This window comes from Schistocerca cancellata, chromosome 4 (genome assembly GCF_023864275.1).
Source record: "Schistocerca cancellata isolate TAMUIC-IGC-003103 chromosome 4, iqSchCanc2.1, whole genome shotgun sequence".
Taxonomy (NCBI): domain Eukaryota; kingdom Metazoa; phylum Arthropoda; class Insecta; order Orthoptera; family Acrididae; genus Schistocerca; species Schistocerca cancellata.
In genome coordinates, this window is record NC_064629.1 from 698,404,172 (window position 1) to 698,420,122 (window position 15,951).

At 37.3% G+C, this 15,951-nt stretch overlaps 1 protein-coding gene across 3 annotated transcripts in view; it reads right to left on the minus strand.

Annotated features, from left to right (window-relative positions):
- The window catches only part of LOC126184777 (uncharacterized), a 397,357-nt gene that overhangs the window by 40,988 nt on the left and 340,418 nt on the right, over nt 1-15,951 (minus strand). For all 3 annotated transcript variants that reach the window (XM_049927332.1, XM_049927331.1, XM_049927333.1), the window contains 2 exons: nt 9,201-9,370; nt 6,559-6,621 (listed from right to left, as the gene is read on the minus strand). In XM_049927332.1, the coding sequence (XP_049783289.1) occupies nt 6,559-6,621; nt 9,201-9,370 (233 nt within the window). The remainder of the gene's footprint in view (nt 1-6,558; nt 6,622-9,200; nt 9,371-15,951) is intronic.

The following is a 15,951-nucleotide window of genomic DNA, read 5'->3' on the forward strand; positions in this document are numbered from 1 at the left end:
AGGTAAAGGAACCACAGAAGCCTTCTGACAGAGCAGTTGATAATGGAAGCAAGACTAAAGGAAAATCAAGGCATGCTTATAGGGTCATCAATCTAGAAAATGGTGCAATATATTTACAATTCTGAGAAAAACAGGAGTAAGCTTTAGGGAAAGGTGGGTAACACACAGTATGTACAAGAACCAAGAGGGAACATTAAGACTGGAAGAAAATGGTGCAATATATTTACAATTCTGAGAAAAACAGGAGCAAGCTTTAGGGAAAGGTGGGTAATACACAGTATGTACAAGAACCAAGAGGGAAAATTAAGACTGGAAGACCAAGAATGAAGTGCTTGGATTAAAAATGGTGTAAGACAGATATGCAGGTATTAATCTATACAATGAAGAAGCAGTTATAGAAATAAAAGAAAAGTTCAAGAGTTGGTTAAAATTAAGGATAAAATGTATCAGTGATAAGATTCCTTGATGATATTTCTAGCCTCAGTAAAAATGAAGAAAGATTACTGGATCTGTTGAACTGAATGAACAGTTTAATGAGTACAGAATATGGATTAAGAGTAAACCAGGAAAAGACAAAGGTAATGAGATGTAGCAGGAATGAGAATAGCATGAAACTTAACATCAAAATTGATGATCATGAAGTAGATGAAGTTAAGGAATTCTGCTATCTTGGAACCAAAATTAACCAACACAGACAAAACAAGGAAGACATAGGAAGCAGATTAGTACAGGCAAAGAGAGCATACCTGGCCAAGAGAAATCTACTGGTATCAAATATTGAGGAAGAAATTTCTGAGGATGTACATTTGGAGCACAGAATTGTATGGTAGAGAACTATGGGCAATGGGAAAACCAGAACAGGAGAAAATCAAAGGATTTGAGGTGTGGTGCTAGAGTGGAATGTTGAGAATTTGGTGGACTGATAAAATAAAAAATGAGGAGATTCTCCACAGAATCAATGAAGGAAGGAACATATGGAAAACATTGACAAGAATAAGGGACACATTAGCAGGACATGTATTACAACATCAGGAAATAACCTTCATGGTACTAGAGGGAGCTGTAGAGGGTAAAAACTGTAGGGGAAGACAGAGATTTGAATACAGCCAACAAATAATTGAGGACATAGGGTGCAAGTGTTAGCCTGATATCAAGAGATTAGTGAAGGATTGGAATCCCTCACAGGCTGCATCAAACCAGTCAGAAGACTAATGATGCCAAAAAAATTTCAAAATTGGGTGTGAAGTCATGTACTTAATCTGTGCCCATTATACTGCACTTTTGTATGAATTTCTTACAACTTTCTTTCAGGCCATTTATTATTTCATCATTTGCTTTTAGTACTGTGCTGTTGTGTTTATGATATTGCTTTTCCTACAGTCTTTATACATTATTTCCCAGGTTGTTTTACAGACACTACCGGCAGAACTTATGTAACAAGCATATGGTAAATATAATTTTATAACAATCTAGGATAACACCAGGATCAGTGTCTGTCTTACATTGTATGATGTGAGCTTTGATATAGGCCATCATTTTCTAGTTTACTATTTGCAGACTTTACAAAGCTCAGTTCAACATAAACTGTTATGAAGAGACAGACCATTAGGTTGTGGTTTTGCCTCCTAATAGTTATAATAGTGAATTTTTGGTGTGGATAATTCAGTTTCCAAAGGCTATATGAGATTACTTTCTTAGTTGCAGCAAGTTATTGACATAGAAAATTTGTAAAAATGTTTTTTATTCATGTTGCTTAATAATATTTGATCACAAACAATTTCCATGTAAAATAGTATTACTGTTGGAAACTCTTTATAGTGAAATAACTGTGAATCATTCCATAAAGCATGTTCATTAGTAATTAGGAATACAGCAGTCATGTGGTCTGTCAATGAAATTGCTGTGTTTCCTTTGGATTTATGACATGTGAGCACTATTGTTACAGGTTCTTGCATTTTTGTTACATGTGACAGCAGCCACAGATCTAGTATATTTCAGAACAGGGCAAAAACTTGATAGTGGTACCTCCCCCCCTCCCCCCTTTCCCCTCGAGTGTTTGAGATAGGACATCAAAATTTAACAAAAATTTGATTTTTCAAAATCATGTTCACTTTGTAGCCCACTTCTTCCTGAAGAGTTTGATATATAAAACATATATGTTCGAGAAAATGGAAGATGTTATTTAGTCTTAAGTGTGCCAAAGTGCAGTGTCATGCCTCTTCACACAACATTCTTCTATCTCACATCACTGTATTTCACTCTGTGGAATTCAAGCATGTATATTTTGTAATGGAAGCCATGAAACCTATATTCAGGACAGTGGAAATTAAAATGTCCTATGGTGCCTCTCCTGCTCCCATTGACTGGTCTGACATTCTAACCCCCTTAAAAAAAAACTCATAATTAATACTGGGTGGGATTATTTGTAACCAGGAGAGTAAGAAATCTTCAGAAACTTTGCTTTCTTTATTGGCTGTTAGCTAACAACTTTCTGTTTTGAGTGCCATAAAATTTAGTATATGAGTGTTGCCCACAATGTAATGAACGGATTTTTTTCTTCAACAATTCTTTATTGAATGTAATGAGAACTACATATATGAAAGAATGATGTTTTATCTACACACTCTATTTTTCCACGTAATCTCCTTCCCATTCTATAGCCTTTCTCAAGCGCAAAACAAGGGCATCTATGCCTTGTCGGTACCAATCCTTGTCCTGGTGGTGGAGCCCGTGCTTCACTGTGTGAATCACCTCCTCATCATCCTCAAAATGTCTTCCACAAATGGCATCCTTTAATGGCCAAAGCAAGTGGAAGTCCAAGGGCTTGCAGCAACATGTCAGGTGTGATGGACGTAGATGGTCTCCCCAACCATTGCAAATTGTGGGGCTCTGACAAACTGCCTTCTGATGATCTCAACCTCATGCCCAGTGACTAACTGTACTTCTGTCAACAGCAGATTCTCCATAGATTTTGCACAAGTGTTTGTGAATATTACCCACAGTTTCTTTCTCTGCAGTGAGAACTTCAATGATGGCACATTGCTTGTAACATACATCACCTACAGATGCCATTTTGAAACTGTAGCAGCTACACTATTTGTCAGTAGTGATGAAAGCTTGGTCCACTCATTCAGGAGACTTTAAATAAGACGTACCTAATGTTTTGCATTTCTAGCATCGTTTTTGGGTGAGAAAAAAAAAAATGCCGTGTATTACTTCCTGGCAACCCTCATAGGAAAGATTAAACCAGCAAAGACAAGAGACAGGTAAGGCAGTAGACATTTTTTGAATCCTTATGTCCCAGCATTTTCTCTCTCTGTAATCTTGCTACAGCTTTATACAGCATGCTTTCCTTTCTGTGAAAGAACCTATTATCTCATCAACATTTGTCAAACACTTTTCTACATGAAAAATCAAAATGTCATTGTCTAATACTGAAAAAGCTGTTAATACAAATAGTACCCAAGACAGGTGTGGTTTCTCAATTTGATTATGTCTATTTTCTCAGTGTTGCTAGATAAAATGAAGTAGGCCTTTCTAATATTGCAGCAATTGTAACACATGCCAAATAAGCGAAACTGTTTCAGAACAAATGGTCATTTTTATCTACTGTATTTACATAAATAACATGATAGAATATAATTCATGAAGTACGAATATCAAATGCTTAACAGACCTACTACAAGCAAAACGTTTTATGTTAGGAAACAGTTTCAGATTTCATTCATATGCTCCAGTTTATCAAGCATGAGATCAAAAAGTAGTATTACAAAATTTTATATAAATTTGGAATTGTCATAATTCTTCCATACAATTTGTGTGATTCTGTAATATTCCTGCCATTGTCAAAACTTATTCTCTGGTTAGCTTCACTAACCCTGCCAGAGTCATCAGTTTAGTTATCCTGCATTTATTCTCCATTTCTTTATTTTTTTACTTTTTTAATATGTGTTCATACAACACATTTCCATGCTATTCTGAGAATAGAACTTAAGTGGCTGCTAACCAGGGACTGTATAACTGGGGCCTAGTAGTGTAGCAATCTGGCAAAAATTTTCTGTCAAAATTTCATTTCATATGTAATCTTTCGTAAATCTTAAAATTTCCATTCAGTAGTCTGAATCTATGCATTTCGCTAGTAATTATAGCAATGTTGATCATTCTCATACCCAATCAAACACATAAAGAATGACACTGGCTGCCTACAAGGGCGTATCGTGGTACACGGGTGTACAGGAGCAGATGCACAGATTGGACCCTGTGTCCACTAAATATTTCAAACCTGTTCATTGGGCAGTTTTGAACAGGTGCTGCAGCATAGATCAGATGAGGTACCTACATACAGTAGCACACCTGTTTCCCAAATTTACTATGATACCAACAAATTTCTTGTTGTGGTTCAGTCACTGGTGCCGAAGTGGTGGATGATGGCCTGCCACTTGAGCATCCTCAGTGACTTGGCCAGCCTCAATCACTACTTGCATCACACTGAGACAATTATTGACTCATGTGCTGGGTCAACACGTCCACTTTAGCTGTCAGTGCATCATAGTCTACATACGATGCAGTTGTTCATGTGCTTGTGCACTGAATGGTTATCATACTGACGGGTGCCGCAGACATAGCATCTTGTACTGTATCCACTAGGTCCACCACTACATCTGGAGACATATCTAACTCAGATGCTATAATCCCCTTAATTGGAGACAGCAAACAGCTATTCCAAATAGTTCATAGCAAGCTGTCTGGATCTGTACCAGCATTGATCTTACTCTGCAGGTACTGGGATGGTTTGTGGTCCACAATGCCCTCTTGTGTTAAAACCTGATGGAGGCATTCTTCTAGTGAAGGTGATACTTTCTGATTAACTATGTCTTCAGCCAGTCATATGAATTGCTTTCAGGCAGTGTGGTAATTACATCCTGCATCTCAGTGACATACCAGTGGTTGAGTTGACTTATGACCAATGTGAACTTCACAGACTCCACAGTGATACCCAAGTAGAAGAAGCTAGCTTCAACTTGTGTGAATCAGAGGGCTGGATTGTGAGACCAGAAGGGCAGCATTCATGCTGTGTGTCTTAACACAGGGGGATTCATCACTACCAAGCATTCCACCATCTCATGAATTACCTTTGATAGTAACATATTAAATTCATGCATTATGCAGGCATATCATTTTGGGGTCATCACTTTAGCCATTGAGCTGTGATCCTGCCAATCCAACTGTAAATCTCACATAGAGTTATGATTAATTTGTAAAAATGACACCTTCATTCTGAAGTAATAATAACTTTGTTCATTGTTGAAACTGGACAAAACAGTGAAACTCGTGAGCATCATGAATGCAGATATATGTGCTAGTCAGGAATGAACAAAACTGCTCTGTTTACCATAACTAAAATGACCCAAGACAATGATAATTCTTTGTCGAAGAAAGAGTGTACACAAAACATAAAACTTCCATAGGTCTGAGAATAAACAGAACATAGGAAACATAATAGGAATTCTGCACTCCTGGAAGCTAGCGCAAAAATTGTTTTAACAGCACAAAGTTTATAAACATAAAAATCACACCACACATGCATCACACTGCACAGACACGCTGACAGCCATGATAACTACACATGATAACTACATAGTATCAAAACTATGGCCCAACTTTTTGCATGGGGTCAACTGCTGGGGGCTGATATCTTGCAGGGGCACTTTTTTCTCCACAAAAAATGAGGCCATGTTCCCTTGTCAGTAGTATCATAAAATTGGAATTTATTCTGTGTGTAGCTCACAATACAAATGAAGACAACAATGAGAGATTCCCCAGTTATTTAATTATTAGCATTTAAAGACAAATATTTTTTATTAGTACCAGTACTTCACATAGTGGCTACACTTGTTTGTGCATTCCCTATATCATCAATAAATTGCTGCTATAGCCTCTTTAGTTAACTACTCATGTATCCATGTCACTAGCATTGCAAATATAATGGGAGCTGTTCATTATTGTTAAACTGAAGCAGAAATGACATGATTTTCGTAGAATTGTCAGAATTTGAAAGGCCACATTTTTTCCACTAGGAAATTCTTGTGGTTAAAAGACTTGATGAAACAATTATAATCATACACATTAGCACAATAACAGAAAACCAGGATGGGATACAAACAATTACAAATTATGTTATGGTGCCAACTACTCATCTTTTAGTGAAACATATTAGTACTGGGAAGACCAGTACAAAAATGCTGAACAATGTAACTCAAGTTTCCAACTTTCATTCTTATACAGAATGCAGCACACTCACATATAATGCAAAATAGGTTGGGTGAATGTGCTCATGCATACATGCATGTGCCTGCATGTGCACAGGCTCCATTTGTATGTTTGCAATCACTCACAGCTTTAGGCAGATCAATATAAATAATGTACATTTATAAGTACCTTTATGTACACTTAATAATATTCCCTAAGTAGTACTAAAGAGTTTCTAATACAAATAACTGGTGCTAAGGAGGAAAAGTTCCCTGCCATTTAAGGACTTCAGTGCAGTGTTTTGCTTACCAGGTATTCGTAACGATTCTTCCTACTTGCCAAACACATCACAATTAATCCAGTGACAATGAGCTGGAAAGAAATAAGAGAGGAAGCTTGTTTTAGTTGTATTGCATTATGCATGAAGTGATATTCCTGTTATTTTAAATGTGCTGTAACCAGTCATCTAAAATTTAATGAATTAGTGTTCTCTACAGTGAAAGAACCTACCAACAAAAATAAACATGAAGAAATTGATGTATGATTGAATCAATACACACTTTCTGTGTGTACTTTCCACTAATCATAATCAAGTGACAAAAATTGTATAAATAAATTATCACTAAATTCTCAGTTCATATGAAAAAATAGCTTCAAATAATATCCTTAGAAGAAACAGGTCTTATAATTCTCAATCTTAATTATATGTTTTGACCATGGACACTTGCAGCCACTACTAAAACATTAGGTTATCTAACAAAAAATAATTAAATCATTTGCATAAAGAAACATAACTGTAGCCAGTATTTCAGATTATAGGTTCAATCTGTGAAATGTACCAAAAAATAATAACCTAGAAGTTTCTGAGACTTAATTTCTCATCTTATATTCTGTTTTTTGTCTTTTATCATGTTATTTAATCATTTTCAAATGGAGAGATGTCCCACCTGAAGAATCTCAACTATACTGGTTATTGCAGTATAATACTTTTGGCAGCACTTCAGTTTGCTATCCATAAACATTTTCCTTTAGTTGTCATCATAGTTTTTGAAAATGTATGTTAAAGCATTGAGTAATTTGCTTTTTGTTAGTGTTAAATACAAGGAAGGCATCTCATTGCAACTGAAGACTTGAAAAACAAGTTAATACTTTTTCCTGTTATATGGGAACATCCAGATGTCAAGACATAAGTAATGCTTACTATAATATGTTTTCCAAATAAAATCCCACCAGCAGAACATATTTAAGTGTTAAGATTCTTGTGTTGCTGCAAATCAATAATTCTGTGAAATGCTATGCTTTTGTAATATGCTTCTTCTTTATTTTGTAATGTTTGTCAAAAGAACTGCTCTCAGATCTCATACTATCAAAATACAATGAGAACGAAAAGGAAAGGTCTAACTAGTTTTGGTAAATGATAAAAATCCAGGACATGTGGAATTAGTACTAAATAAAACAGGACCTCAGAATGTGGTGTGAATACATTGTGTGTTCACTAGTTACAAAAATTGTTCCTCAAAATGTGTTTTCCATGGAACTGCAGATGAACAAGGACATTTAACACTGTTGAGAAAATCAAGATTTGAATTTTTAAAAATTTTTTTGTGAACTGAAGTACCTAACATATGCTGGGGTGACAAAATTCATGGGATAGCGACATGTACATATTCAAGTGGTGACAGTATAATGTACACAAGGTATAAAAGGGCAGAGATGTCATTTGTACTCAGCTAATTCATGTGAAAAGGCTTCCCATGTCATTATGGCCATGCAACAGGAATTAGCAGACTTTGAACACAGAATGGTAATTGGACCTAGATGGATGGGATATTCCAGTTTGGTATTAATTAAGAAATTCAATTTTCTGAGATTCACAGTGTCAACAGTGTGTCAAGAATACCAAATTTCAGGCATTACCTCTGACCATGGACAACACACAGTCCAACAGCCCTCACTTAATGACCAAGAGCAGCAGCACTTTCACAGAGTTATCAGTCTAACAGACAAGCAACACTGTGTGAAAAAACCACAGAAATCAATGTGGGACATATGACAAACTTATCTGTTAGGACAATGTGACAAAATTTGCTGTTAATGGGCTATGACAACAGAAAACTGACACGAATGCCTTTGCTAACAGCATGACATTTCCTGCACTGCCCCACCTCGGCTCATGACCATGTCATTGGACCCTTGATGACTGGAAAACTATGGCCTGGTCAGATGAGTTCCAATTTCAGTTGGTAAGAACTGATGGTACAGTTTGAGTGTGGTGCAGACCCTTGACCACAGACCCAAGTTGCCAACAAGGCACTGTGTGAGCTGGTGGTGACTCCATAATGGTTTGGGCTGTATTTACATGGAATGGACTGGGTCCTCTAGTCCAACTGAACGAGTCATTGACTGGAAATGATTATGTTTGTCTACTTGGAGACCATTCACAGTCACTCATTGACTTCACATTCTCAAACAACAGTTTCATGTCACCAGGTCACAATTGTTTGTGATTGGTTTGGGGAACATTCTGGACAGTTTGAGCGAATGGTTTGACCACCCAGATCATCCAACATGAATACCATCAGACATTTATGGGACATAATCGAGAGGTCACATTGTGCACAACATTCTGCAATGGCAACACTGTTACTATTATGTATGGCTGTAGAGGTTGCATGGCATAATATATCTGCAGGGAACTTCCAACAACTTGTTGAGTCCATGACACACTGAGCTGCTGCACTACACTGGGCAAAAGGAAATCCATCATGATAATAGGAGGTATCTCATGACTTTTGTCACCTCAGTCTAAATTGTCTCTACAAACTGTGTTCATATGTTATTTTTTAGTTTAAAATTTGATTTATTAGTGAAATTCTTCCACTCATATGTTATGATCAAACTGGACCCATGTGACAGATAAAAATTTATATACACATTCAATTACATCTTACCATAGTTGCTGGTACATAAGTTGGTACAGTTTCAAAGTAATTCAGTGAAGAAGTGTATGATCGTAGCATGAAGTATACTGTGAGAAACAGTATTCCCAAGAGTACAGACAGTCCTCCACATGCTGTGCAGAGGAAAACATATTTTCGGAGCCAGCAGGAATGTGGCAGAGCTGAAACAGAGCAGAAAATATTTAGCTTTATTCATAGTTATAAACTACAGAGATGAAGGCATTTAATTGACTATTTCAAATATGAATGTAATGAAATTGTTTCTCAGTTTATCAATTTTCTCAGCTGACAATTTAAAAACAAATTTTATAATACATGGACATACAGGGTGTTTCAAAAATGACCAGTATATTTGAAACAGCAATAAAAACTAAACGAACAGCGATAGAAATACACCGTTTGTTGCAATATGCTTGGGACAACAGTACATTTTCAGGCGGACAAACTTTCGAAATTACAGTAGTTACAATTTTCAACAACAGATGGCGCTGCAAGTGATGTGAAAGATATAGAAGACAACGCAGTCTGTGGGTGCGCCATTCTGTACGTCGTCTTTCTGCTGTAAGCGTGTGCTGTTCACAACGTGCAAGTGTGCTGTAGACAACATGGTTTATTCCTTAGAACAGAGGATTTTTCTGGTGTTGGAATTCCACCAAATAGAACACAGTGTTGTTGCAACAAGACGAAGATTTCAACGGAGGTTTAATGTAACCAAAGGACCGTAAAGCGATACAATAAAGGATCTGTTTGAAAAATTTCAACGGACTGGGAACATGACGGATGAACGTGCTGGAAAGGTAGGGCGACCGCATACGGCAACCACAGAGGGCAACGCGCAGCTAGTGCAGCAGGTGATCCAACAGTGGCCTCGGGTTTCCGTTCGCTGTGTTGCAGCTGCAGTCCAAATGACGCCAACGTCCACGTATCGTCTCATGCGCCAGAGTTTATACCTCTATCCATACAAAATTCAAACGCGGCAACCCCTCAGTGCCGCTACCATTGCTGCACGAGAGACATTCGCTAACGATATAGTGCACAGGATTGACGACGGCGATATGCATGTGGGCAGCATTTGGTTTACTGACGAAGCTTATTTTTACCTGGACGGCTTCGTCAATAAACAGAACTGGTGCATATGGGGAACCGAAAAGCCCCACGTTGCAGTCCCATCGTCCCTGCATCCTCAAAAAGTACTGGTCTGGGCCGCCATTTCTTCCAAAGGAATCATTGGCCCATTTTTCAGATCCGAAACGATTACTGCATCACGCTATCTGGACATTCTTCGTGAATTTGTGGCGGTACAAACTGCCTTAGAAGACACTGTGAACACCTCGTGGTTTATGCAAGATGGTGCCCGGCCACATCGCACGGCCGACGTCTTTAATTTCCTGAATGAATATTTCGATGATCGTGTGATTGCTTTGGGCTATCCGAAACATACAGGAGGCGGCGGGGATTGGCCTCCCTATTCGGCAGACATGAACCCCTGTGACTTCTTTCTGTGGGGACACTTGAAAGACCAGGTGTACCGCCAGAATCCAGAAACAATTGAACAGCTGAAGCAATACACCTCATCTGCATGTGAAGCCATTCCGCCAGACACATTGTCAAAGGTTTCGGGTAATTTCATTCAGAGACTACGCCATATTATTGCTACGCATGGTGGATATGTGGAAAATATTGTACTATAGAGTTTCCCAGACCGCAGCGCCATCTGTTGTTGAAAATTGTAACTACTGTAATTTTGAAAGTTTGTCTGCCTGAAAATGTACTGTTGTCCCAAGCATATTGCAACAAACGGTGTATTTCTATCGCTGCTCATTTAGTTTTTATTGCCGTTTCAAATATACCGGTCATTTTTGAAACACCCTGTAAATGGAGCCTGTGATCCAATTCTTTCTCTATCCAAATACATCTAAATTATTTCTGGGCCTCCTTGTCAACAAGACTGATGAATGACTTGACAGTGGGTTATGATCAGTGATATGATCCATACCACATGCCTCTAAGTTCTGTACAGTGTGAATCCCAAATGACCTCACTGGTCTTGGTCACTTCATAAATAATCATTACATTTTAGGCTAAGCAATAATGTAAAATGTTGGAAACTCTGCAATTGATACTAGGTCATATGAATGATACAACATGAGAAGATGCCATTAGATCACAAGTGGCAGCTTGTTGCCATTGACACAGTCTGGAAATCAGGCTGATTTTATGTCCTTTTGCCGACCTAATCAACTCATGGTGAACGGAATTCTGTTGTGAGGTATTAACACTTACAGATCCTATACTGGAAGATGTTTAATGTATAGTATCATCAGAGTCTCACTGGCTGCAAGCCTGCAGATGCTAGCTGCCGCAGAAGTAGCTGAGGTCAAATAATGGCTTTTGCATTGTTTTGCCTATCTAACAACACTGTTCTTTGCAATGGATGGCTCAGAAACTGAATCCCAGTGCAGTTTCCTACCAATGTTTAAGGACTATTTTACATTATGTCAAATTTTGTAGTGTTCCTTGTTAGGCCCACTTTGGGCAAGCCATTTATGATATGATAGCTTTATTAAGCAGCCAAGGGAGACAATTTACATTAATTATATCTGTTCATTACAAACAGTGCACTAAAATGCAACAAACTGCACACAAGAAAAATAAAGGGTTAGGTGTGGTAGCTGCACGAAAGCAATTAAAGAACATGAATTACCAACTTTGGACCACAGCTAAGTTGATGGTATTGGTAGTGGTTGTTGTTTTGCAGTTGTTACTTCAAGGACAGGTTTGATGCCTCATCCCACACCAATCTATCCTGTGCAAGGCTCTTCATCTGTGCACAACTACTGCAACTTACGACCATTTGAACCTCCTTGCTGTTGTCAAGCCTTGATACCCATATAGAATTTTTACCCTCCACACTTCCCTCCATTACCAAACTGACAATTCCATGATACCTATCAAACTGATTCCCTATTTTAGTCAAGCTCTGTCATTTTTTTTCCTCCCCAATTTCGTTCAGTATCTTCTCATCTAATCTTCAGTACTCCCCTGTTATACCACATTTCACTTTTTTTAAAAAAAAATTTTTTTTAATTTTTAGACTGAACTGTTTGTCATCCACATTTCACTTCCATACTAGGCTGCACTCCAAACAAATACCTCTAGAAAAGACCTCCTAACATTTATATTTGATTTTAAAACATTTCACTTCTTCAGAAATGCTTTCTTGCTATTGCCAGTTTGGACTTTATATCCTCCCTACTTTGGTCATCATTAGTTATTTTTCTGCACAAATAACAAAACTCACCTACTACTATTAGTGTCTCATTTACTAAAATAATTCCCTCACCATCACCTCATTTAATCTGACTGTATTCCATTACTCTTGTTTTGCTTTTGTTCATGTTCATCTTATAACCTTTAACCAAACTGCTGCCTATTCTGTTCAGCTATTCTTCCAAGGCCTTTGCTGTCTCTGACAGAACTTCTGTGTTATTGGAAAATCTCAAAATTTTAAATTCCTCTCCCTGAATTTTAAGTCCTGTTACAAATTTCTCCTTGGTTTCCTTCACAGCTTGCTCAATGTACACATCAAATAACGTCAGGCACAGTCTGCAGCCAATAATAGACAAATGTGGCTTATTCTCCATGATCTTATACCACTCTTGCTGCTAATATTAATTATTTTTTTCTTTTAGAAACCGTTTTCATTAATAATGCATATAGACACAACAACGTATAGGGAGCTACAGGAAATTACGAAATTTGTATTTCATTAAATTTTGTTATACACAGTATAATTTACAGTCTGTTGATGTCAGTAGTGTAAGGAGTTCATACAGGAACATTTTATTTAAAGAAATAATCATAATTTACTATACTTGAAAACAATGAGCTCATAAAAATTCAATCCTGATAGAAATTGTTTTAAAATTGACTTCGTTTATTTGAAAGCTCTTATTCTTCTCATTCAAGCAAATGTTTTACAATTTCTGAAAACTTAATATTCCAAAAGTTACTCATATTCAAAATGTTTGTTTTCCAGAATATCCTGATTTTAAAAAACTTTCCAAAATCCACTGGTATAATTTTGTAGCCCTGATTTTTCTACTCCAAAAAATGTATACTCTTATTGAAACAATCTGACAGTTTATAAATTATTCCAGTTAGAAAATTTCACTAATGGCAGGCCTTGTCTGGAAAATGCTTGGCAAATCTTGGGAACCCCTGAGAATATTAAAACTTCCCTGTAGTGAAGTAGCACCATTTTTAAATTATACAGATTCTGATTAAAAAAATCTATTGTATCTTTGAAACTTTCTCTTTGTCTGTTTTTTAATGTTAATGTCTGAAATTATATGGTACAGTCCCTTGCCTTGTCAGGATTTCTGTAATATGTGCATCTTTTTATTCCTGGCATATAAGCAACATTGACACAGCTACTGTATAGTAGCAGCTTGAACTGACAACTGTAAACAACAAATGTGCATTAGACCAAGCAGCTTTGGGGATATAGAAGTATGTAAGTTACTATATTTTGCATATTTTTGTTCACTGATGTCTTATGGAATAATATTGTATGGCAACTCCTCAGTTAGGCTAAAAGTATTCATCGCACAAAAGAAGATAATTAGAATTATGTGTGGAGTTCATACACATACATCTTGCAGGTGTCCCTCTAATCCTAGAACACTGAAAGGGGGGGGGATGTTACATTGATACTAAACTATCATAAAGTTTACTACTCCACATTTTATTAAAGGTAGTCAATTTATGGGTTATTCGTTAGCTAATTACCAGTATGAGCTCTCCAATAGCATGCAATGTACCAAATTAAGTACAAAATGTCGTGTTACACTCTACTGTGTTTGTAAATTTTGTGAGGGTTTAATAATGAGGATTAAGCAGCTGGGAATATTAACCATGGCCTCACAGTACATTTATTCACTTATATAATCTGTTATCAACAATCCATCTGAGTTTGAGAGTAACAGAGATATTCGTATTTGCAGCACTAGAGGGAAAAATGATCTGCATTACCCTTTATTAAATCTAGCTCTGCCACAGAAAGCAACAAATATGCAGTTATTAAACTCTTTGACAATATACCCATCGACATAAAATGTCTGGCAGATAGCAAAAATATCTTCGAATGTAGATTAAAGGGTTTTCTGTTTTGTGTAGAGATAATTACTTATAACAATACCATAAATGGCCAGTATGCAAAAAAAATGGTTCAAATGGCTCTGAGCACTATGGGACTTAACATCTATGGTCATCAGTCCCCTAGAACTTAGAACTACTTAAACCTAACTAACCTAAGGACATCACACAACACCCAGTCATCACGAGGCAGAGAAAATCCCTGACCCCGCCAGGAATCGATCCCGGGAACCCGGGCGTGGGAAGCGAGAACGCTACCACATGACCACGAGCTGTGGACTCCAGTATGCAACAATATAATAATTATTGTTTATTTTTTACTTAGTTGCATATAAGTGTTCTATGTTTGTTCTGTTGACACATTCCACATCATAACATTTATCGTGAATTTGATCTATGGAACAAGTACTATAACTAAGTGACTGAGCAGGCAGCATTCAATAGTGGATATGCAGCCACAATATGTCAACAATGTTGTATCATGAATTGCAATGGAGCAATGTCTATCAATCAAGTGCTCAATATATTCTTCAGAATGTTTTGAAGCAGAGAAAAATGTGCGCAAACTTGGACAGGCACACTTTGACTCCAAAACAAAAACAATGATGAATGGATGCCTGCCATGACTTGGCTGAATTGCAAGATGTGAGCAACTCTATTCTGTAAAAAAGCATCACAGGTGACAAGACCTGGTGTTATCAACACCAACCTACCAAAGTATGACAAAATGTAGCAATTCACATGAAGCATCAATGCTTTGAAGTCATAACTGACATTGAAGCCAATGTGGTATGCAAGTTGAACAGTATCCCTAAGAAGGACTTTTCTGACAGTTTCACATGGTGGTATGAATGTTCTGTTTGTTGTAGTCAACTGAGGGGAGACTAAATAGAACGTCTAAAATGTTGTAGTTGCCATCTTAACTGTTCTCTGTTTTTTCTATTAATCCAGTCTTGAAACTTTTTGGGCCAACTGGGGTTTTCAGACATCGTCCCTAAAACCACAGTCAGTGGCTAGCAAGCATTCAGTATGTAAAAATCATTTAGTTGTCGTAAGTCATGATTGTGGAGTTATAGCGTAAAGTGTAGAGATTGGACTAAAAATATTGAAACACAATGAGAAATGCATCCTTGAACATAAATGCAGATGCTAGCCAAGCCTGCATGTCATGCTGTTGTATTTGTCCATGAATGGCATCTGTGCAAGGCCCTCAATACACTGCAAGTGTCAGTCATGGTTAGAACAGTGTTCTGTGTTGTTGTCAGTACATCATGTCAGAGCTAAGTAAACTCAAACGTGGGAAAATAGTTGGTGATAGTATGATGAGTGTTTCTGTAACCAAGGGAGCTGGAGTGTTTGGTGTTTCAAGAGACACTGTATCGAAGTTTTATACTGCATAAAGGGCAAAGGGAAATACATCATCTGCTAAGTCACAGTGAGGACAAAAGCGTGTGTTGAATGATCATGAGGGAAGATCATTGAAGAAGACTGTGGCGAATAGCTCAGGACTGGTTTTGTGAGCATGAAAATGAACTCTCACATCTCCCCTGGGCACCACAGTCACCAGATCTTTGTGGTCTACTTT